The sequence below is a fragment of the Arachis hypogaea genome, chromosome 17, assembly GCF_003086295.3.
Source record: "Arachis hypogaea cultivar Tifrunner chromosome 17, arahy.Tifrunner.gnm2.J5K5, whole genome shotgun sequence".
In the NCBI taxonomy this organism is placed as follows: Eukaryota; Viridiplantae; Streptophyta; class Magnoliopsida; order Fabales; family Fabaceae; genus Arachis; species Arachis hypogaea.
In genome coordinates, this window is record NC_092052.1 from 123,014,424 (window position 1) to 123,038,731 (window position 24,308).

A 24,308-nucleotide genomic window follows, 5' to 3' on the forward strand; every position below is an offset into this window, starting at 1 on the left:
TAATGTAAGACACAAAAATATCCCCCGTTTTCTGTACGTATATACAGCAGCACATGTGATTTTTCCTTTACATGTCTCAACATCATAGTTGGTTCCCACTTCAATACTTGCTCTTAATTATAATTGTTCATTTTAGTTTTGATCACTCTTTAGTGCGCTGCATGAGAACCCAATTTCATTCATTCCTGATTTTCATTGTTTTGATCAATGATTTCAAATGATTAACTTATATAAAATCTACATTGTCTCATTTTTAATGTTAACTGTAACGGCGTCCTGATATTAATAATTTGGGATATACCAATGAAGTACAATGTATTATCCTGCTATATGTAAATATAATGAAGTATTATATTTATATCAACAACTCGATTCAATGTACAAAAGGAAAAACAAGAAGTACATTCATGTATTTATAATTTTGAGTTTTTCTTTTTATAGTGGTAGATCAACAATTAGTAGTAGAAGTCCCCACTACTTTATATAAGTACACCTAGAATAGTTATTAAAGAATAAAAAGAATTGAACCAAAGTTTAATAATATATTAAAACTTTATTTGATTTATAATCTTATTTATTATATCAAAATAATTAACTAATTCATTCAAATTAAGAACTTATATATTATACTTTTGTATTAACTATTCTTGATACTATATATTAACTAACTTAAGAATAGTAGTTTAAATTAAATGCAAGTTAAATAATAGAATGGCATAACCATGAAGGACATGCCCAGCTAAGGCATAATAGTGTATTTGACTAATTAGTGTGTCATATAATTATTTCTCCAAAAATATAAATAAATAAAAAAGATATATAAATAATTATATTTAAATTTTTTAAATAATTTTTTTTAGATTTGTGTAATTTTTGTATAATTTTTTATTTGTCTTATGCTATTTTTTTGTTCAATAAAAATTGAATTTTAAATTTTTTGAATATAAAATTTTAATATTATGTCATGATATATTTTATAAAAAAATTAAATTAATAAAAAATAATATAAATAATTATATTTTTAATAAAGTGGTGATTAATGAGTTCAAAATGACATGTAAAATTCCACTAGTTGGAGATAAATTAAACGGTGCCGTTGTAGTTTTGTCTTCAGAAGAGACAAGGGCACCACAAGTACATAGAACTGAGATTAGGTACTTGTGTTCTATAATTCAACCGCATTTTAAGGGTCCATGCTATATATTGCTCTACTCGGCTACTCCTATATATATATATATATATATATATATATATATATATATAAAGCCACTCGTGGGCACGAACCATATGCAAAGTTCATTTATAATTATTAGTGCTGTTTAAGAAGAAATTCATTTTATTACCTTTTCTTTGTTTTAAAAAAGGTAGATTATTATACAAGTGGAGGTTGGACAGGGCCGCTTGTGAGTATTAAAATGAGAGATTAAGTACCACGACAGAACTCATTAAATAAAACAGTATATATATACACAAATTATTGATTTGGTCAGCACAAATTATGTTATGTCATGCATTTAGGGTGGTCATGGAGCGAATTTTATCCTATTCGATTATGTTCTATTCTATAATAATTTATATAGAATTTGTCTTACTTTTATCTGTATATAGTAAAAAGTTGAATTATAATTTATTTTTGTGGGTATTCATTCTGTTTTTATCCGTTTTTATAATTATTAAAATCTAACAAATAAAATTAAATTTTAAAATTTATATAATTATTATTATATAAATTAAAATAAAAATTTAAATTTAATATAATATTATTAATTATTTTACTAATTATTTTACATATATCACATATATTAATTATTTTTAATATACACGTAGTATGGTTGAATCGAAAATTATGACATTATCATCATAGAGATAAAATTCTTTCTTCAAGAATTAAAAAAAATATCTAGTATACAAATTATAAAATTAAGTATTTGTTGGAAAATATTTTGGATTTAATTAATATATATTTAAAAATACATGTTAAAACTATTATTAGTAAAATATTTGAAATAATTTATTTTATGGGTAAATAACCTCTCTAAACCAAAGCAACTTTAAAATTATCTCAATTTTCCAAACTCAAAAATGTTATGTAGTTGTCTCTATTTATATTTCTATGTAAATCGAATTCAATGAATTTGAATTAGGGTTTTAGTAGTAAATTAAATCTATAAGATTCGAATTACTTGATGATCATATCTATTACTAAATCGAATGAAAACGATTTGATTTGGCTTCCTCCATAGTAAATCGAATTGGTTGAATTCGATTTACAATGGGTTGGCATATATTTGAATTTTACCCAAAATAAATCGAATTAAACGGTATTGAGTTAGAACCAATAATAAATCGAATTCAATAGTTTTGATTTACTAGCATTTATTGTCTTTAATAAATCGAATCAAATAGGATCGATTTACCTATATGTGCCTATAAATATAATTTGAATTCATTTCATTCGAATTCGAAACCAACATTCCCATCCCACCAAACTCCGCCACCCCTCCCAAATCTTGGAAAAAACTCGTAAAAAATTCAAATCTGTACATATGGAAGACAATCCGAATCGTTTGTATCGATTAGATGGAGTCGCTCATATTACAAGTACCATCCATAAAGAGGTTAGTGAACAAAATTTTTTATTTTGAACATAATTTAGTCATGCTAGTAATGTTAACATGCTTCTTGTAGTAGTTGTTTAAAGTCGTTAGTTAGGAATTAAAAAATTAATTTTTACAATATAATCGCTCGGTAGAAGTAGTAATATGTTAATTGGTTAGATTTTGAAAACTTGAAATGGTACTTAAAAAGGTTAGTTAGGATTGTACCCTAAGGAGAGTAAATCGAAACTTTTTTATTCGATAGTAGTGTGCATATAAATCGATACTCATTGATTCGATTTAGTACTCCTTAACCTTATTCGAATTCATTAATTTCGATTTACGTTTGAACCCGAAATAATGTAATTCAAATGCTTTAGATTCGATTTACTACTAATAAGTCTAATTCGAATTCAATGAATTCGATGTATATAGAATTATTGAACGAAGACATTTAAGTAACGTTTTTGTAGTAGGGAGATTCAAGTAATTTTAAAGTTACTTTGGTTTATAGAGATGAATTATCCTTATTTTAACAAGTAATAATAAATATATTAAAGAGTTAAAATTTATTTTAATAAAAATTAATTAATACTTTTTACATATATTTTTAGAACAACTATAACCAAACCTAATATATTTTGGTAGAAAAATATTTGTTGGAGAATTGGAGTTATGGAAGATGAGTTTAATGCAGCATACAACCCATATGCGTTTGATGGCAATTGCTGCTGATATGGCAGGAGTCATTTATTGTCGCCGATAAAGTTGACTTTGACCAGATTCTTGTTATTCTATTTTATAGTAAATTGCACTACACTATACTATAGATCACTTTAGGGTAGTCGTAGCCTTTGAAAGTAGCAGCATAACAGTTCCGTGATTTCATAAAAAATAGAATTTCATTCTAATTCATTGAGAATATTGCATATATATTTTATATTTTTTTTACCAAAGTTTTATTCAATTTTTAACATTTATTATATTTGAACCAATTGATTAATCAAGGAAAATCTGATGTCTTTGAAAAAAGACTACAAATTTTTGTGCATGAAGAAACTACTCCATATCTTTCTTGACTATTTAATTTCTGATACACTCAACATGAAGTAACATATATAATATTTTTATATGATATAATTAATACCCGTGTGAGGGAATTTGATGCATGATACTGATCTCAACATTAATTAAAAGAACTAAAACGAAGAAGCATTTAAGATTACACCAAACGTTCTGGGCAGAAGATGGTGCAGAATCCTTACGATAAAATTTGGCTGCTGCAATTATATTGCAGTTGCAGGGAACTCTCAGTTATCATCTTACTCATCTAAATTCTCACCTGCCACTTCCTATTCATAAATCATAAATAAAAGCATCTAATCTTCTGTTGTGTCCTTGTTTATACCCAAAATTTCTGACAAATGGATGGAGATTCTCGTTATCAATGCAATTCTAGCAAACATTTGAAGTTAGTTGGGCATTCATGATGGGCTTAAGCTTGCTTTGATTTTCTTGGGTCCCTTTTTTTTGGTCAGGGATTTTCTTGGGTCCGAATTGGGCAGTTGGTATTGTTGAGTTATTGTCTTTATCGGCCTTAGTCGGTTTAGTATACATTATATTAATGGGCTGCGAAGCCCTATTATTCGTTATTGTTGGAGTCAGATACTTTCAGACCATCAAAGCTGTTAAGCCCAAAAAAGTGACATTGGTACACTCTAAAAGGGTTCAAATTCACGTATATGAAACTCTTATTCTGAAAATTAATGTTCTTAATCGTCATTGCCAGGTTCGGATGTTACAGATATATCGAGAGGGTAACAGAATGGCAGAGGTCTTGGGATATTCTAATGCTTTGGAACTTCATGTTTTTCTTAGTGCTCCTTGTGGGATTAATTCTTTGATTAGTGGCGATTCAAGAGAAGTGTCTTTTCCCTGTCTTATAATGTTCTCTTGTTTGTGCGGACTGTCTTATTTTCGAGAACTTTTAGAGGAAGTATAGGAAGCCAATAGAATATGTGTACAATGTGTATAATGGAGGTTTAGAGATGTCCGATTCAGTATTAGAGATATCATTAATGTTACATTTTCTTATCAGTTTAAGCTTTTGGAATGAGTGGTTGTATGATTAATATAATGTATACTAAACCGACTAAGGCCGATAAAGACGAGTTTTTAATGGTGTGAACTAAAATGTTTGCTAAAGACGAGTTTTTAATCTAAAATATCGAAGGCTTAAGTAATAAAACTGAACCATAAAGCATATATTTAACATAAACCAAAAAATAAAAAATGTCGAAATAAACAATTTAATTTACTTCCCGAATCTCTGAAGTCTGAACAGCCAAATGAAGGTTCAAGCAGTTGAACCACGTATTTGGATCTTCTAAAGTTTGAATTTCACTTTAAAGAGTAAAGTGTGATCTTCTACCCTTAAATAGTTTCTCTTTCATATTTATTCTTGGTCCCACCTATGAAATTAATGATGAGAGATCACACTTTACTCTCTAAAGTGAAATTCAAACTTTAGAGGATCCAAATCCGTTAAACCACCTATACCTGAATGACGAATTATTGGTGGTATAAGTAGCCGAGCCAGGCTTGAGATTCAAAGACTATGCGGGGGACATGTAGCAGCATTTTGAACTAAGTAAAGACCATGAGACCTGAAGAGTCGAGATGAGGACATAATGGACACTTGACAGTATGCCACTGTTGCCCTGTTAATGTGTGTACTACGTTGGCATACAAAGAATGAACAAGATCTTTCCTTAAATACACAACAGCAGACAACGTTAGGATAACTTTAATTCTTCGAAAGGTATTTCATAAAGATTTTTTTTAATTTTAAATTTATGTTGTAACAAAAACTTTGAAATTTTAGTTATAAAATTATTCTAATTGTATTTTGAACTTGATGAATAATAATCTTTCAATTCTTAAAACCATCCACCAATTAACAAGTTGATTGATGAGCCGTAGAGAGAATAATTAAATATATGCGGATGCCAGTGTCAACAAATATGAAGAAGAGAGCACACATTGAATTGGGCCACGTTTCACTGTTCTAAAATTAACATTTGCGATACAAACAGCGGAATAAACGTTTTCCCCTCGTTCTTAAGTAGAGAGACCTTAATTTGGTTACGATTAAAGACAACAAATATTCATACAAAGGACGTTTAGGCCTTAAACACTGCAAGTAAAAAGGCTCTCCCTCACAACATACCATGGGGAACTTAGCCCATGGCATATTTCTGGGTCCAGCTTCTGGCGGTTGACTCGTACTTGTTCCTGTCTGTCTTGTACATGTGGGCAATTTCAGGGACCAAAGGATCATCAGGGTTTGGGTCAGTCAACAGGGAGCAAATTGAAAGCAACACCTAAGGGCATAGGTATAGAAAGTGAACAATATTTAGTAGCAGTTTAACATCTTCAATAAAGGAGCTATAGAATGGCTATACTTAAATACAATATACATGAGGCAATTGTATCAGCCATACTGTTATCTACTTCATAATCCCAAACTTCATACAAATTAGCAATTATATTTATAGCAGAAAGAAAATTAAGATTAAGATTTCAGTATTAATTCATAGCCAGTTAGAGAGTTTACATCATCTTGTCATGTTCTTGTTAGGACATTAAAAAGAAAAAACTATGATAAGTGATTGCATCTAGTAAAACACCAATTTTTTTAACAACTAAGTAACACATCATTAGTAGTAGTCCCAAAAGGCCTTAGTTTTTTCTGAAATAGAATTAAGAGGGCTGCTTTCATCATGTGAAATTATTAAGAAACATACCTTGGAAATGGTCAGTGCAGGGCTCCACTGCTCCTTCAATATGTCAAGACAAATGCTTCCGTTGCTATTAATATTTGGGTGAAATACCTTTGTCCTGAATGCAACCTGTACAATATTCGCAATCCATGAGCATGGACATCATGATTGAAATATATAATATATACTAGCTAGGAGTATTGACCTAAAAAACCTACAGAGCAAACTAAAAGATTTAATCATTAATGGTTTTTAATTTTTAAATGCCAAATTGATTTATGATATTGAACTTATCCAGCTGACTCCACCTAAAACGAAGAGGATCATGTGCTGTTCTATACCACATAGAAAATGTATAGACAAGTATTATTTTCCCCTTGCCAAAGTTATTCCTCAAGAAACTTGAGATCAACAATTAGCATTTCAGTAAATAAGTGTTTAAGAATAAATATAGAATCGAAAACATTGAAGAAATTTTACATAATTAATTAGAACTTGATTTAATTACAAACCTTTGGTGGCTTAAAGGGATAATCCGGAGGGAAATGAATAGTGACTAGGAAAACACCTCCAGCATATGGACTGTCTGGAGGACCCATGATTGTTGCTTGCCAGTGAAACATATCCTCAGCAACAGGACCTGACAAAAGAGGAAATCGTGGATAAGTACACATTAATTACAAATGCCAGAAACACAAGAACTAGATTGGCTTATCCCTAATCCTAACATTAAGAGTACAAGATTGTATCTACCGCACTATCAACTAGTAAGCTCATCTATGATAACCAACAACAAACTTTCAACAATTCACACCAACTACATACTAATAATTCAAAGATTATAATAGTTCAAATAGGTTTATCTATTGGGCAACATTGATCATGGTCACCCTTCTACCAGAAAATAAAAGACATCGACATTAGGACACAGAAAAGGCTTGATTGTAAGACACTTGAATAAAAAAAAAAAGAATCAAGGATTCAAATGAGAAAAAAAAAAACTCAAAAATACCAGCGATCATATAGTTTGTTAAATTTGATAGGTGATGAACCACACGCAGAAAAACAAGGCTGCAGAAATTGCAACATTAATCAGCCCCCAAGCGAACCAATTCCAAATTTCTTCATACATAGGGTAGTCACTAAAGCAAACACGTGAGCCAATATCGTTTCCATTTATACTACTTATCCAACGGTATATAGACAAAAAAATACACGTCAACACATGATTATATCCTATTTCGCTAAAACATAAAAGTGCTTTGACCGCAACTATGCTTTCTTCAACAATCCACGCCCACGTAGAATCCTCAATGACGAAATTACAAACACGCCCATCGTAATAACACCTAGAGACTTTTAATATATGGAAAAAATAGCTTAATCCATTCATTCGCCTTTAGCATCACAGAGTCAATCGTTTTAAAGACATCAACGGCTATAGTTTCCATAACGAATATATAAACATCATCGCATACAAACACGAATATAAAATTCAAACATAAACAAATCAAAACAAAACAAAAACGAGGTATGAAAATTAAAAAAAAAAAAACAAAAGAATAATTAAAAATGAAATAAAAAGCTAGAGTACCGGCGCTGCAAGAGGTAGGAGGATCCTTCTGCAGATCCTTGAGCTCCTTCAAGATCCGCTTGGAAGCCATGGCCAAAACCTAACAAAAAACACAGAATCAGCTCAGATCTGAACAGATCACATCAGATCGGGTCAGATTGAAAGCGCAGAACGCAGAAAAAACACAGATCGAAAGCAACAGATGGTGATATCCTCTTACCGATAAAGCAAGCACAGATCCTCCTTGCGCCTTGTTTGGATTTTTGAGGAACGAACACCAACAACAACGAGAGAGGGAAAGAAGGAGAGAGAAAGTGAAATAGGAGAAAAAAAATTGAAAGGGAAGAAAACAAAGAGGAGAAAGAAGCGTATGTGTATTTTGGAAGAAGGAAATGACTTTTTATAAATGTCTGGTGCGGCTTGGGAATCGATCCGCAACCTTTAACCCCGTCTCCGCTTTTTCTTTTTTTGATAATTATTGTTATTATTATATTATTTATTATTCGTTATCGTAAACAATATTGTTATTTGTTTAATTAATTTTAAAAAAATCTACTGCTAAATGCTATTATGTATTATTATTTATTTTATTGAAATTTTAGAGGGGTGTGTGGGACCTGGTTGGCGTTTTATGTACGAAATCCAATCCTTTTTTTCGCTGAGAGGTCAAAAAGTGGCACCCAAAATGAGCGGTCTTGAGCTTCGCCTCAGCTTCCCCTAACGCGGATTGGTTCATTGATTGGATCCCTCTGCCTCGCACGACGTCGTTTGGGTTTTCTACAACATTGTGCGTTGCGTGCGAGTGCGACCATTACATGTTAAAATTCCAAATGGTTCCTGAACTAATTTCATTAATGAAATTTCTCTGTTTTAGGTCGAGGATTCACTAATTGGTACAATTAGAATTTCAAAAACAAATTTAGTGTTCCAAGTTAATTTAGTACTTATTTTTATCTTTTTTATTTCCTACGTTCGGGCGCCTTTTTAATTTACCAGTTCCCGCCCTTGGTTTCTTCGCCTTATGACGTTGCAGCTGGTCTTTTCACCGCTTTGATTGTTCATTTGTTCCCGCTCTACGCTACTAAGCAGAACATAACGCAACCTTCTCTCTTTACTTGGCCATCTTTCATATCATGCATGTCTGTATCAACTATCAAGTTGCTTTCCTTTTTCACTAGTTGAACCACTTGAATGTTTTGCTTTTGTTTAATTGTTACTTGTTGTATTTTTAAAAAAAAAATTGTTAAGAGTTTAATTTTTTATGAATGCATATTAGTTGTTTTGCATTGTAATTAAATTAAGCTAAATATTTGTTTTTGTAAAATTCTTGAGTTAATGGTAATTGAGTAAAAAAATTATTCTTATGTGATAATATAATTAAATGTTGAAGTAAAGTTTAGCGTGCAAAGAAAATAAATTAGCCACTGGATCACAAAGTATTTTGAGTTAAATTGCATTTAAGTACATTAAATTTTAAAAGCATTGGAATGTTTATATGAATCAAATGAAGTAACTTCAAATATATTAAAGATATGATTTTTAATATATTAGCAAAATTCTAGAAGCAGTAATGATTTTAGTTTTTGGGACGTGAAAGTGAGAAAATGAGATGAAATTCAAAGCGTGCAATGATCAGCCGCCCAAAAGCGCGGGGTGGCTACGTATGAGCCAGCTGGACAACTCAGCCAGCCAGGTCACAGTTTCTTCCACGTGGGGTCCACCTCCACCTCCACCCGCATCGCATTCATCTCTGATCACTCTCCACTTTCGACGCCACCACTCCACGGACCCTCACACGCAACTTCACGATGCAGGACCTTCCCGAAAACGACGACATTCAAGATCAAGTTTCCGATTCGCTTCAACTTCAACCCGAACCGGACCCTCCAAAACCCACCAAGCTCTCAGAAGGAGACCACATCCACGTCGGTGCTCACCCTTTCATGATGGACGTCTTGCGCAAACAAGGTCCCTCTTCGTAATTTTCAATCTCACGGATTCGTTTCCCTAATCTACAAATCCTCAATGTAATTTCATATTTTTTGGCAGGGGATCAAGCGGTTCTGTTTGCCGATAAGGTTTTGAAGGTCACGGGATCGGGGAAGATGAAGAGCCGCATTCTTATAGCAACCGATTTCGCGATCTACATTTTCGATCTGGAGACCAATTCGCTGAAGCGGAGGATAGCTCTTGCGGCGGTTGATAAGATATGTATGAGTGAACTGATCGACCACTTCTTCGTCGTTGTAATCCCGACGGAGTATGATTTACTGCTTGTTAGCACTCGCAAGAGCGAAATCATCACTGCCTTTGTTGAAGCCACCATAAAAGCTTCTGATTATGAACTCGAAGTTGTTTCTTCCAATAAGTAAATTTCGAATTCGCTTTTTTGTTTTTATTATTGCATTGCGTATGGTGAATTTTATGTAACGTATTTCTAACCGTGATACTGGAAAATGTTTCCAATGTTGTGTAACGTATTGATGCCTTTCTTGTTTGGATTGCAACTTTGGGAGTGATTCTATGTTAGTCTCTGAGGACATTTAGAAGTTCAAGCAATTCTACATTTTGGAATTTTATGATCTGATAAAGATGAAAAGATCTTTTGTTTTCGCAATTTTTTTATATTTGTTTGTCTTTGTCATGGGTTACTTTGTTGAGCTGCATTGGCTTTTGATATGATGCTACTGATTGAAGTTTTACTTTACCTTACACCACGTATAACAAAGAGAAGGCCAGCAGGTCAATGTACTATTCCAACTGTTTCGTTGTTCTTCATCTTGGAATTATAAGATTTGGATGGTTATCTTGATGCTTACTGAAAAGGAAAACTCTTTCTGGTTGTAAATGAGAATGAGTTCTACTATTCTAGTAGTTTAGTTTTGCCATTTGACAGTCATCCCCGATTCATATATCCTAACTCCTCTGGCATTTCATTTTGTTTTCCATTTGGTTCATGCATTTCCCACAAATATATATCCAGAATGTCCATCCCATTATCCAAATTATGTTGCCCTAAACTCGTCCAGTTTTGCCTTAACGTGCATTCTCAGTACCTGGACTTAAGAAGTTGTTAGGGACGTATTAACTGAAACCATCTTACGAAATTTTACTAACAGCAAGTTCAAAATGGGTCTACTAATTTTCATTGAGTGTTCTGTTCTGTCTGAATTTCTGTTTTATTGTTGTAAAATCTGGTGACCATTATTATATTTAGCTTTTGTGAAACTTTCTGGTTTTAAATTGTAATTTCTTTGTAGGTTTGAGTATAATGCAGCAGCTGACTTGGTGAAGGAACTTGAATTTGAAGAAGTTGAAGGTATGTAGCAAAAGAAAATCTAATTCATTTTTTCGGTTTTTGTTTGGGGAGGGGAAGGGGGTGAACAATGATGTTGATTGCAGAGTTCTTCTATGTCTCTCCTTTTTATTTATTTATTTATTTATTTTTTCCTTCTTTTTTTCTTTGAAATTTCAGGGGGTGTGAAAACAAGAATTTTTAGGAAGTGAATTGTGGTTTGCATTTTCCTTAGGATGTCTGTAAACTTAGTAGGGCATACTTACAGGTAATTAGCTTTTCCTTTCATATGTTAATTCAACCACTCTTCTGATAGAAAAAAAATCTATATTCTGTAAGTTTTCACCTTGAAACCAGATTCAGCTGGATGTATGAAATATTGAAATGTGATTATATCAATTTTTTTACAGCTAAAAATGCAAGCATTAGCTGCTCACCCCGCTATATCTGTTCTGCTTTTTTCTTTTACATAGACGTTGGCATTTTGGTAGTCTAGTACTACCCACTATGTTGATGTTAAATTCACCTCAGTTTGTGATCTCCCCACCCCATAGCAGAGTTTTAGTTTTCATTGGCCTGATATCATCTGTGAAGTTGCAACTTGCAAACGCGGTTGATATATGCTGAAGTGAAATCTGAAGTGACTGGAAACAAAGCCTTTACAAACAGTATACACGGGGATGAAAGTAAAATTAATATTATTCGTTGTAGGATCCACTGTTGAGACATGTACCTATTCATGTTACTTTGAAAAATTCAGAATATATAACTAATAGCATAATTTTTGATACAGAATGAGCAGGCGCCTGAGTACCTTACCATTTAGTTTAAAAAATAAAAAATAAAAAATAAAACAAATAAAATAAAATAAAATTGTCAAGACTTATATTGGGTGCATCATACAGGATAATGGAGAGATTGAACAAGATGTAAATCATAGGATCCAAATAGGTTGGTCAAAATGGCGGAGTGCATCTGGTTTTATATGCGACAAAAAAGTGTCTTTAAAACTTAAAAGTAAATTATATTGCACCGTTATAAGACCGGCTATGCTTTATGGTACGGAGTGTTGGGCGGCTAAAGGGGAGCACGAACATAAGCTGAGTGTGACAGAGATAAAGATGTTGAGATGGATGAGTGGTCATACGCGATTGGATAAAATAAGGAATGAATATATAAGGGAGAGAGTTGGAGTAGCACCTATTGTAGAAAAGATGGTTGAATCGCGTCTCAGGTGGTTTGGACATGTGAGAAGAAGACCGATAGAACATCCAGTCAGGAGGGTGGATGAGATGGAAGATGGACAAAGGGCAAAAGGCAGAGGAAGACCTAAGAAGACCATCCATGAGGTGGTCAAACGAGATCTACATGTAAACGGTCTCTCTGTAGACATGATACATGACAGAGCAATGGCGAGCCGACCCCACTTAGTGGGACAAGGCTTTGTTGTTGTTATTTGTTGTAAAATTGCCAAGACTTATAATCAGTCCTTCTGGGTGATGGTCCAAATCAGAGAACAAGGTGATTCCTCAGCCCCAAGTAAAATGGGATAAATGATAAGTATTCTTTCACGTTCTCTTATTTGCGTGATTTAGAGTTTTTATCACCATATCTTCGCCACTGTAAAGCTTCCATTACGTTATTACTATTAACAATTTAACACACGAAAAGAAAAATACCCTGACTACACGATACAATATAGAATATAATAGCCACTACCAGCTAAATCCGATAGCTTAAATCAGCACTAATTAATAATTATCTTACTAAATTCATAGACCTGCTTGATCAAATTCCACTTCCCCGAGTTAAGAATCAAGTTGAAACTGAAACGTTGATTGAATTACATTGTAGAAGTAAACAATTAACTATTGACCAATACCTAAAAAAGAGAAAGGAGGGGGGGGGGGTGGATGGAGAATCTCACTGTGGGACCGATGTAGAAGCCACCATCATGTCAACTGCATAAGTTGTTGGAGTAGAAACTTCTGATCTAGATCCAGTGGAAGGTGGATTTCCAGTGTTTACACGACGAATTTCCTCCATCATTCTCACCACCTCTGTCATGTTCGGTCTCTGATCCGGTATTCTTGAGGCACAAGCCATCCCTATTTGCAGCATCTCCACCATTTCTTCCTCTATATTCGGATACCTCAGAAGCTCCACATCAAACACCTCTGCAGTCCATTCTTCTCTGACCACAGAATTCACCCATCTAACCAAATGCATAACTTCCTCGCCTCCGGCAGCAGGTACTGGTGACTTCCCTGTCAGAAGCTCGAGTACTAGGACCCCGAAAGCATAGACATCAGATGCATGTGTTGATTTTCGGGTGTCAGTTACTTCTGGGGCACGGTATCCAGCAGCACGTGTTGCAGGTGCAGGCAATGGACTCATCAGGGTTGCCAAACCGGTGTCCGATACACAACCGTATCCTTGTGAGTTGAGGAAGATGTTTGAGGCTTTTATGTTTCCATGAACTAGTTTCCCTCCGTGTTGAGCATGGATGTGAGCAATGGCTCTTGCTGCGCCTATTGCGATTCTTAGACGGCTCTCCCAGTCTAAAGGGATTCTTCCTTCCCCTCTTTTTCCTGCATAATGTAGATGGAATATCATACTTGAGATTAGCCACTTCTCTAGGAAAATTACACGTTGGATCCAACTTTGCTATAGTGATAAAAAATATCATACTTGCCATTGAGTCACAGCAGTAATAAACTTACAATTAATTTGAGGATAAAATGTTCAGTTTTTCTTAATTACCTCAGACTTAGCTCAACAGAACAAAGCTCATGAAGTTGCACTAAACATCTAGTTTGTTAAGACAAAGGCATGGTTAAAAAGAAGACAATTCCTGTTAAAAGACACTCCCTCCATTTCCTATTATCTGTCACTGAAGAAACATTGAGGATGTACAAAAAATGTGACAATGACAGATAAAAAAGAATAGAGGGAATAGCTGAAAAGCAACAAACATAACCTGTTGGGAAGAATTATAGAAACTCATATCATTTAACTACAAGTTTTCAGATAAAGAGAGGAGAAAAGGTTCAGCATACCATGCAACAATGCAGAAACGCTGCCTTGTTGATAGAAATCATATACTATGAGTTTCTCCTCCTTTGAGTAGTAATATGCCCTTAATGCATCCACATTGTCATGCTTAATTCTCCCCACAATTTCCATTTGCTGTTCAAATTCTCTTTTTCCAGCTGTAACCTCTTTCAATCTCTTCACCACCACTGTGGTATTCTCATCTAGAGAAGCCTTATATGTCATGCCGAATGTCCCCTTTCCTAGAATCTCAGCAGAAGCTCTCAGTAGATCCTCTAAGTCAAATGCAAGACTGCAACCTTCAAAGAACACAATCTTGTTCTTGTCCTGAGACTCTTGGCTATCAGAAGATTGCTTCTTCAGAGGAACTTCTTTTTTCTTGGACTCAACGGGTAGCTCATTTTCGTTGCTTTTCTCATACATGCACGCAATCATGAAGGCTGCAACCACAGCAAATCCAAGCACACAAGCACCAATTATGATAGCCAACAGCGTTTGCTCGCTGATCCTGTTGTGTTTCTTCTTAGCTGGTTGATCATTGGGCGGTTGCAGGGGAATTGCAGGTGAAAGGGCATTTCCATAGGTAAGATTATTGTTACCAGCAAAGTCCCTAATTGGAAATCTAAGAAGGGATTTAGGAACAACACCACTAAGATTATTGTTTGCCAAATCAAGCTCTTTGAGACTAGGAATATTGAGATCAGGTATTTCACCAGAAAGTGAATTGTTGGCAAGGATTAATGATTCGAGATGAGTCATATTCGAAATTGAAAAAGGTATGGTACCATTGAAAAAGTTGTTAGATAAATTCAATATTGTAAGACTATTCCAAACTGAGAAATTCAATGGCAGAGGGCCAGAAATCTTGTTGGATTGGAGATAGAGGCTTGTTAAGTTCTTCAGCTCAGAGAAATCATTAGGGAAAGGACCAGTTATACCATTTGAATGAAGACTCAGAATCTGAAGCTCTGAAAGGTGACCAAGAGTGTTGTTTGGGATTTGACCACTTAATCCGGCCGCTGGCAACCGGAGTGCGATAACTCTGGACCGGCCGGCGTTGCATGTCACTCCTCTCCAGCTTGTGCATACAGAAGAATTCTCATTCCAGTTGAGATTATAAGGGTGGTTCATGTTGTGAAGGAAATCAAGCAAGGCTTGTTTATCTTCCACTGGCTCAGCTCCAACAATGAACAAAATTGATGCTGAGAAAATGAACAAGAGGCATAACTTCTTGTCCATTTTCTTGGTTTGAAGATCGTTCCTCAAAATGTTGGCAAAATCTACATGAAAAATGAAATGATAACAATAGAGTATTAGAGAATTCAAGAGTTGCAATTGATATCTATCCAAATGTGAATCACAGACAAAGAAGTATGATGCTTATTTGAGTGTAAGCTACGCATTTCAAATATATCATCTTTTTTTTGGCTATTTTATAAGTGTGTGACTTAAGAGGCTAATTAACACTATATATTATTATTAAGTTTCTTGTTAGTCAAATTAAGCTGCTCATGTTTGACATGGAATTAACATCACTAAAAAAGTTTTCTTTCTGTTCCCCTACCCTTTGGGACTCCCTAATGACTGCAGCAAAATAGATGAAAAAAAAAAAAAAAAACTTTGGAACTAAATAAATGTTTGATTAAACTGTTGACCAAGATTGTGACATAAATATGTAAGATAAAAAATATAAAAAAAAAGGGAAAAAATAATACTTACAACTCATCTCTAGATCCCAAAATTCATCAATAACAAGAAAAAGTGATGAATAAGATTTGTGGGGGTGGGGGGGTTATCAAGAAAACCATACTACATGATTATATACTGGTCCATACGGTTTCAGAAGCAGTTAAAGATTTGTGGAAATCCAAGGCAAATTGTATCATAGCAATGATGGTTGGTGTATTGGTAGTGATGGAAGATGAGCTGTATAAGCCTTGGAAGAACAGCAGCAGATCACATGCACAATTGAAGTAAGAGAAACTCAATTCAGTAATCATTAAGAAACCAGCACACAAATGATTATTATTTTATGCCGCATAAATAGGAGGGTGCATATGGAGGACCCATTACTCTAATTAAACAAATATAGAACCTTGTATATAGCTATATGTGTGTTTTTTTTTCTATAATAGAGAGAAAATAAACTTTTTTTGTCTCTGGCTATCTGTGTGAAAGACAAAATAATTCTTTATAATTTAAAAATATCTAATCAATTTATAATTATTTAAATAATTGGTCTAATTAATTTTTAATTAGTTAAATAATTGATCTAAATGATTCTTGTAAACAGTGACTTGTTGATATGTTAAGGATTACTTAGACTAATTACTTAAATGATTAGAAATCAAATATGAATTTTCAAATTGTGAATAACTATTTTATTTTTCGAATAAATGATCAGGTATCAAAAAGAGTATTTTTTCTATAATAAATATTCTATAAGTAATGTTTTTTTTATGTTTTCTAATTTCTTAAGCCTAATTTACACGTTATGTGACCATTGGGATGTTTAATTTATTAAATTCTAGGGAAAAAATTTTCAGTCAAAGAATTATCGTTCAATGAGAGGAAAAAGTTTTAATTAGTAATACTAATCAAAATGGTAGGTCAGACTGGTTAGTTTGCTATAGTATTCTTCTTCAGTTTGTTTTACCAAACTACCAGTAATTAGTGTGCTATAGTATACAAATTGAAAATATAATTGCGTTGACATTGGATGATATTGTTAATCCACCAAAAGAGAGGGATTATTTTAAATTTGTATTCTTCTTCAGTTAGGCACAGCAAGTTTCTGCCGGCTACAAAGCTTAAGTAAAGCCACTAAATCACGAAAACTGGATCATACAGCATGAAATAATAATAGGTAAAAACTCAGATGAAGTTCACTTCATGTGAAGTTGATACTTGAGAGTCGTTAGATGAAAATTTAGTCAAATTATTTAACGGCTATCAAGTATTAACTTCACGTGAAATCGACTGTACCTGAGTTTCCACCACTACAACAATAATAATAATAATCTATCTAACGAAATTAATTCTCAATAACTTCTAAAAGAAATAAAAGTTCGTTAAAGAACAAAGTGTTAATCTAAAATTTTTTAGGTCCAATTTAAATATTTTAATTAATAAAAAATTGTTTGTGCTTAATTTTGGAACTCTCGTAATAATGCATGGGATGGGACATGCAGACAAATTCTTCAACCTTAATAATTGGTTGGGAGAATTAGGAGAAAAATCGAGACATATATTCAGCGATTAATTCCCAACCAATAATAAGGGTTAATAAACATCCTCAAAATAATTGAATACAAATAGATGATACTCTAAAGCAGTTTAATACAAAAGGATTCTTATCAGTGTATGTTAAAGTCAATTTATCATGCCTAAATTGGTCAACGAGAGCTTCATTGGTTCATGAGAATGTGATTTGAGAGCAGTTGAAAGTTAAAATGGAAGGTTTACTACTAGCACGAATATATTATTATTGTTATTTTTATGACAATAATTTATATTCGACCATGCTTTTGTCCCACCAAATTGCATAAGCTCAAGTAATAAAATACAACTAATTAAAATATATTATCACTGTAACCACAAGAATGAATAGCGCTCTGATCTTTTCTATTCTTAAATAAAGGGTGTGGGCATGGGTGGATGTTAGTTCTTGGTGATAGAAAAGTGTGCTCCTTAAAAGTCAAATAACTTTGCATGAATTGTTCCCTTTGTTATCATATATTTACGAATATTAATATGTTTTAAATAATATATAATATCTAAATATAAAAAATAATAGTAATCGATAAAGGATTATTCTGGTGGAACTTTAGGCCTTGACAAATGCACGGGACTCAAAACAAGCCAAAAGAATAATGATTAGGAGTCTTTCATCTTTATATTATTTATTCTCTTAATTCTAAATGTGTAAAAATTTAAATATATATTCAATTTTTAAAAACATAAAAAATAAAAAAATTAAAACCTTTTTTTATTTAGTATTAAAAGAACAATTAAAAAGATCTAGTATCGTTTTTGTCCCCAACAGTTGGGGTAAGTCCTATTTGTGTCCCTAATGTTTAAATCGTCCTATTTGTATCCCTAACGTTTATAAAAGTGATTCAATGTTATCCTACTATCAATTATACTAACAAATCATATTATATTTTTAATTATTCTTACTTGAATGTATTCATTCTCAATTAGGTCTCACTTGGATGTGTTCGATTTTAATATAATACCCACTATTTGTTTATTCAATTATGTCCATAGAGAAGTGAATTATGTAAATGTTGTAGGAATTAGTTTCAACTTTTGATAAGCTATTTTTCGGAGTGGATCATCGATTCTATCCCAGACATTTGTATTCTAACTTTAAGAAGAGATTTTTAAAATTCAAACTAAAGCGTTCATGATGTGTAATTGACGGCAGGATAATATTGAATCACTTTTACAAATGTTAAGGATACAAATAGGACGATTTAAACGTTAAGAACACAAATAAAATTTACCCCAAACGTTAGGGACAAAAACAATACTTTACTCAATTTTCAATTGTTTTTCTAACTACTTATGAGAAGCTATCTAAAAATAATGTTGTGATGCAAGATGCAACACATGTACCTTAGGTAGTATTTGTTTTGAAGTTCTGGCTAGCAAATTGAGATACAGTATTATGTTTGTTGATTTAGAGATTGGTATTAAAATTTTTGTCTCTGTTATTCAAATTTTAGTATTTCAGTACCTCCAAAAATAGAAATACGGGGGACTAAAATTTTTAGAGACAGAAACTGAAATTTTAATAACATTTTATATCTAAAATACCTTTATTTCAATTAATTAATTCTAATTTTATTCTTTGTACAAATTAAATTATAATTTTATTTTTATTTCAATTTCTGTCTTTCACTTTACACCAAATAGAATACAAAAATTATTTCAATCTCCATCTCTTAGTTTCAATCTTAGTTTTAGTCTTTCAATTTCTACCTCTCTATCAAACGCTACTTTAATGGCAACATTGAGTTGCATGTCTCGTGCTCCCATTTGACTAAGACACCGGGAATGAGTTGGGCAAAATAGATGTCATACTAAGGGAGAAATTATGGAAGGTTTAGATTTGTCATAAGGGTTTTAATTTTTGCAACCTGTAAGAAGCATTTTCTTTTTATTTTTTGAATTTTATGTTGCATCATACTCACTTGTTCGTTTTAACTAAATCAATTTGTATTATTTTTATACATATTTAATAAATAAAAAAATAAATCAACAGACACGCCACGCCACTACCTACAGTCTTTAGTCGCTATGTTTTTTATAGCAATAATTACTATATTTTCGTATAGAAAAATCGAAAAGAATATCTATATTATATATTTACGTGTATTATCACATTAATGACACGATTAGATATACTACTAGTTGGTAATTAGAAACGACCATTTAAGATTTAAGGATGTCAACTAAATTTAAGACGACTTGTAATGAAATTCTCAGAATGTAATAACAGCCCTTCGTGGTTGGTGACATTAGAATCGTAAGTCCACGTGGATCCTTATGATTGGCTAGACCGTAAAGGCGCGCGAGATATCGGCAGAAAGAAACCCAACTGGGAGATCAGAGATGCATATCACGCAAACTAAAAATTGAAGAAATCGAAAAACGAGAAAATACAAGAGAAGATAAGAAGATGAGATACAGAAAGTCAGAGAGAGAGAAAGAGAGTAATAGAAAGCGCATTTACTTACAGGCACAGCACATCATACTTACATTACATAAACCCTAGCTCGAAAATATCGCGATAAATCGGACACAAATTATTGAAATCTGCGACCTCCGATTATCTCTCCGTCGAGAAAGACCAATCTCTTTCTCTCTCACTTCGTAAGCTCCTAATTTATCGCTAATCTCATATTCTTTTCCTGAACCATCTCATCAGCATCTCTTTTCCCTTTTAATTTGCTTTAAATGTTGAATTATTCTCTGTGTCTTTTCCACCTTAAATTTTATCTTCGCAAGTGTTAAAATTCGAGATTGGATTATTAGATTTTATAAGATTTAGTACATTTTTATAGGAAGAGTCAATGAAGATTTTTAATTAAGTTTGATTTGATTATTAATTACATTACATTGTTCCATCTGGTAACATGTTTGATTTAATGCTTTAAGATGGAAAGGAAGATTTACAATATGTTATGGAACTCTCTTGTGTATCTTTTGAGGAAGTTCACTAATGCACTGAGTTCATAATTCAATTTTGTTGTTGCTTTCCTTATTGAATGATCATGATCCATTATATGTGCTGTGTTTCTAATGAGATTCTTCTTTTGTTTTGTATTGTTTGGTCATCTTTTCATGTAGGGTTTTCATACATTGGTCCAGAAGAGCTACTGCATCCTAAGTAAGCTCAGTTTCTGATTTTCATTCTATCTATTTGTTGAAATGTAATGGATACTGATAGTATCATTAGTGAAGCTAGGATTATAGGAACAAGGTTATCAAACTCTCGAATTAATTGGTAAACTCGTAACAAGTTTACATGTTTAGATCCCCCCTATATCTACCTTATGAGTTTACATTCTGAATTCTACAATTCTGGTTAACCTTAGCTCCAATAATTTATATTTCAATTTATATTTTGTACTTTTGAAAAATTTTGACAACCCTACTCTTAGTTTCTTTGATGTTTGATGTAAATGAAGTACTTTAAGCAGAAAGGAAGAAAGAACATTTCGGCATATATAATGTATTGAATCTTTTTTTCCCCTCTTAAAATTACCTTGTAGTGGTTCGAGAAAAAGATGTATGTTGGGAATATGCAGATAAATTAGATGGAAACAAAGTAAGGTGCAAATTCTGCCAGAGAGTTCTTAATGGTGGTATTAGTAGGTTGAAGCATCATTTGTCTAGATTTCCAAGTAAAGGGGTAAATCCATGTAGCAAGGTCAGAGATGATGTTACAGATAGAGTAAGGGCTATAATAGCAACAAAGGAAGAAGTCAAAGAGACTTCAAGTGTGAAGAAGCAGAAACTAGCGCTAGCAGTAGCAGAGGTTAAGTCTCCCAGTAATATGTCCGCAAATAAAGCTCTTATATCTATGGATGCACCATCCTCTGCTGTGAAGATTTTCCCTACTAGCAATCCTTTGACGCCATCCTCTGCAAACAACCAAGAAAATGCAGAGAGAAGCATTGCCCTGTTCTTTTTTGAGAATAAGCTAGACTTCAGCGTTGCGCGATCTTCATCCTATCAATTGATGATTGATGCAATCGCGAAGTGTGGTCCTGGATTTACAGGTCCATCAGCTGAAGTCCTGAAAACAACTTGGTTGGAACGGATAAAATCAGAAGTGGGCTTACAGTCGAAAGATGTTGAGAAAGAGTGGGCGACCACAGGTTGTACCATTATTGCAGATACATGGACTGATTATAAGTCCAAGGCCATGATTAATTTCTTAGTCTCATCACCATCCAGGACATTTTTCCACAAAACTGTGGATGCCTCTGCATATTTCAAGAACACAAAATGGCTTGCCGATCTTTTTGATTCTGTAATTCAAGAGTTTGGCTCAGACAATGTTGTGCAGATTATCATGGATAGTAGTTTTAACTACACTGGCATTGCTAATCATATTGTGCAGAACTATGGAACTATATTTGTATCTCCTTGTGCTTCTCAGTGTTTGAATCTAATCTTGGAGGACTTCTCCAAGGTAGATTGGGTTACTAGATGTATTTTACAAGCACAAACCATATCAAAGTTAATATACAACAATGCCTCATTGCTTGATCTTATGAAGAAGTTCAGTGGAGGCCAGGAACTTATTAGGACTGGGATCACGAAATCTGTATCAACTTTCCTGTCTTTACAGTCTATGTTGAAGTTAAGAACAAGATTGAAGCTTATGTTCCACAGCCCTGAATATGCCTCAAACACTTCATATGCAAACAAGCCACAGACTCACTCTTGTATTGCAATTGCTGAAGATGGTGATTTCTGGAGGACAGTTGAAGAGTGTGTGGCTATCTCTGAGCCTTTTTTGAAAGTTTTGAGGGAAGTATCGGAAGGGAAACCAACTGTAGGTTCGATATATGAATTAATGACCAGGGCAAAGGAATCAATTAGAACATATTACATAATGGATGAGAACAAATGCAAGACATTCTTAGATATAGTAGACAAAAAGTGGCGTGACCAACTGCATTCTCCTCTACATGCAGCTGCAGCCTTTTTGAACCCCAGTATCCAATACAATCCTGAAATAAAGTTCCTTTCCTCGATAAAAGAAGACTTCTATAAGGTTCTGGAGAAATTACTTCCCGTGCCAGATATGAGGCGTGATATCACCAATCAAATCTACACTTTTACAAAGGCTCATGGGATGTTTGGTTGTAGCCTAGCAAAGGAGGCAAGAAGCACAGTTGCTCCATGTAAGTTTTTAAGTAGTGCCCATTGAACCATTTTGTTTCAAAGGGAGCCAATTTTGTTTCTTTTATTTTTTTTCTCCTTCTATCTGTTCTTTTTTAAGCTGCATAATTTTACCACCTGCAAATTTGATAGAGAGGAGGGTATAAGGGTTGATTAAGCATTAAACTTTGCATAAAGAAAACCATGTGTTTTAGGGGTTAAATTTGCCCCAAAATTCTTCCAATTCTAGCAGGTTTTCATCTTTTCATTTGGGAATACTAGCCTTGTTAAGTTTTGAAAAAAAAAAAACTGCAGTTTTTTGTGCTCATTGACAGTGAAAAGTTCTATGATTTGTCTAGGATTAATTGCCTGAAGTTTGTATATCTACAAAGCTACTAAGCCTAACTTGAAACAAAATATGGATTTTTCATACATGCCTAGTTTTATTCAGTGCTAGACCCTGTAATTGTTGGCTCTCAGGGTCTTAACTACTGTGATTTATATGCTGAAGCAGCATCAATGCTGTGTTTCCCAGTCTGATGCTTTACCTTTTACGATGGATAAATCATAATTTCTTTTATCTGCAAATTCTTTGCTTATTCATTGTAGGGCTTTGGTGGGAACAATATGGCGACTCTGCCCCCGGGTTGCAACGGGTTGCCATTAGAATACTAAGCCAAGTCTGTAGTACCTTCTCTTTTCAGAGGCAGTGGAGCACGTTCCGGAAGATTCACTCGGAGAAGAGGAACAAGATTGATAGAGAAACATTGAATGACCTTGTTTACATAAACTACAATCTCAAGTTGGCAAGGCAGATGAAAGCAAAGTCTTCAGAAGTTGATCTGCTTCAAGTTGATGATATTGACATGACTTCTGAGTGGGTGGAGGAGAATGAAACTGCAAGTCCAACTCAGTGGTTGGATCGTTTCGGTTCAGCCTTGGATGGCAGTGATCTTAATACAAGACAGTTTGGTTCTTCCATATTTGGAGCAAATGACCCCATATTTGGGCTGTAGCATATTTTGTGGCCATGTAGGAATTGCAATGTATATGTATATTTCAAGTGATATGAATGTGAAGACATGGCTAATAGCTCGCCATTTCTCGCCATGTAGGATAAGTAATTAATGTATTGTTATTGTTATATTAAGATATAGAAGTCAAACTTGCTTCACCTGTGTTTTGTGAGTTGCAAAATGTAGAAATTATCAAGCCTTAGGCTGACAGGGTCAACTCTTAGCAAAAATAGAATTTTAGTTTTGATGCCACTTTCATTTTAATTTATTTATACAGCCTCGTTGGCCAGTGCTTAATTATACCTAGTGATTAGAAATTGTGTAAGCAATCTAAAAAGTTAGGAGATAACGAGAATAGTTTAAATTTAACGCGTATAATCGGTTAAATTGTGTTATTTTTTATTAAAATTAGATAGGATAAATTAATTTTTATCGAAAAACTAATAAATTAATTTTAAATCAGTCTAAATTAATATTTTTATAAAAAATGATTACAATATTTTTATTATAAAAAAATAAAATATCTCTATTATATATATATATAAATTTTAAGAATTCTAAATCTTAACTCTATGACGGCAGAGAAAA

General features: G+C 33.3%; 4 protein-coding genes across 6 annotated transcripts; 2 read left to right on the forward strand and 2 right to left on the reverse strand.

The window, feature by feature from the left end:
- Window positions 1-5,621: 5,621 nt before the first annotated feature.
- LOC112767130 (ubiquitin-conjugating enzyme E2 10) lies at window positions 5,622-8,700 on the reverse strand. The gene is made up of 5 exons (XM_025813009.3): window positions 8,173-8,700; window positions 7,974-8,052; window positions 6,892-7,019; window positions 6,404-6,508; window positions 5,622-5,980 (listed from the first exon to the last, which is right to left on the reverse strand). Exons 2-5 carry the CDS (start codon window positions 8,041-8,043, stop codon window positions 5,837-5,839), a joined length of 447 nt encoding a protein of 148 aa, XP_025668794.1. The 5' UTR covers window positions 8,044-8,052; window positions 8,173-8,700; the 3' UTR covers window positions 5,622-5,836.
- A 96-nt stretch (window positions 8,701-8,796) lies between these two features.
- On the forward strand, window positions 8,797-11,691 carry LOC112767129 (uncharacterized). Of its 2 annotated transcripts, XR_003184747.3 has the most exons (5): window positions 9,579-9,920; window positions 10,002-10,320; window positions 11,213-11,271; window positions 11,428-11,515; window positions 11,658-11,691. XR_003184747.3 is itself a non-coding variant. In XM_025813008.3 (4 exons), the coding sequence occupies exons 1-4, from the start codon at window positions 9,761-9,763 to the stop codon at window positions 11,457-11,459; spliced, it is 570 nt and encodes a 189-aa protein (XP_025668793.1). In that variant the 5' UTR covers window positions 8,797-9,760; the 3' UTR covers window positions 11,460-11,664. The 2 variants fall into 2 exon arrangements, 1 of the variants encoding a protein (XP_025668793.1); XM_025813008.3 differs by having other exon boundaries at window positions 8,797-9,920; window positions 11,428-11,664.
- Window positions 11,692-12,946: 1,255 nt separating this feature from the next.
- LOC112765171 (probable inactive receptor kinase At4g23740) lies at window positions 12,947-16,377 on the reverse strand. 2 transcript variants are annotated; one of them, XM_025811047.3, is made up of 3 exons: window positions 16,021-16,377; window positions 14,307-15,581; window positions 12,947-13,838 (listed from the first exon to the last, which is right to left on the reverse strand). In XM_025811047.3, exons 1-3 carry the CDS (start codon window positions 16,025-16,027, stop codon window positions 13,171-13,173), a joined length of 1,950 nt encoding a protein of 649 aa, XP_025666832.1. In that variant the 5' UTR covers window positions 16,028-16,377; the 3' UTR covers window positions 12,947-13,170. The 2 variants fall into 2 exon arrangements, with proteins under 2 accessions (XP_025666832.1, XP_025666833.1); XM_025811048.3 differs by having other exon boundaries at window positions 16,137-16,317.
- Window positions 16,378-19,768: 3,391 nt separating this feature from the next.
- Window positions 19,769-23,878, forward strand: LOC112765095 (uncharacterized). The gene is made up of 4 exons (XM_025810961.3): window positions 19,769-20,181; window positions 20,659-20,698; window positions 21,084-22,727; window positions 23,314-23,878. Coding segments are annotated over exons 2-4 (2,052 nt in total). The 5' UTR covers window positions 19,769-20,181; window positions 20,659-20,697; the 3' UTR covers window positions 23,721-23,878.
- The last annotated feature ends 430 nt before the right edge of the window (window positions 23,879-24,308 follow it).

Coding starts and splice junctions, on each gene's coding strand:
- LOC112767129 (XM_025813008.3), top strand. CDS start 9,761: ATGCAGGACCTTCCCGAAAACGACGACATTCAAGATCAAGTTTCCGAT. Junction 9,921..10,001: donor GGACGTCTTGCGCAAACAAG/GTCCCTCTTCGT, acceptor ATTTTTTGGCAG/GGGATCAAGCGGTTCTGTTT. Junction 11,272..11,427: donor TGAATTTGAAGAAGTTGAAG/GTATGTAGCAAA, acceptor TTGAAATTTCAG/GGGGTGTGAAAACAAGAATT.
- LOC112765095 (XM_025810961.3), top strand. Junction 22,728..23,313: donor AAGAAGCACAGTTGCTCCAT/GTAAGTTTTTAA, acceptor TATTCATTGTAG/GGCTTTGGTGGGAACAATAT.
- LOC112765171 (XM_025811047.3), bottom strand. Junction 13,839..14,306: donor CGTTTCTGCATTGTTGCATG/GTATGCTGAACC, acceptor TACATTATGCAG/GAAAAAGAGGGGAAGGAAGA.
- LOC112767130 (XM_025813009.3), bottom strand. CDS start 8,043: ATGGCTTCCAAGCGGATCTTGAAGGAGCTCAAGGATCTGCAGAAGGAT. Junction 7,020..7,973: donor TCCTACCTCTTGCAGCGCCG/GTACTCTAGCTT, acceptor CTCTTTTGTCAG/GTCCTGTTGCTGAGGATATG. Junction 6,509..6,891: donor ATCCCTTTAAGCCACCAAAG/GTTTGTAATTAA, acceptor AATATTGTACAG/GTTGCATTCAGGACAAAGGT.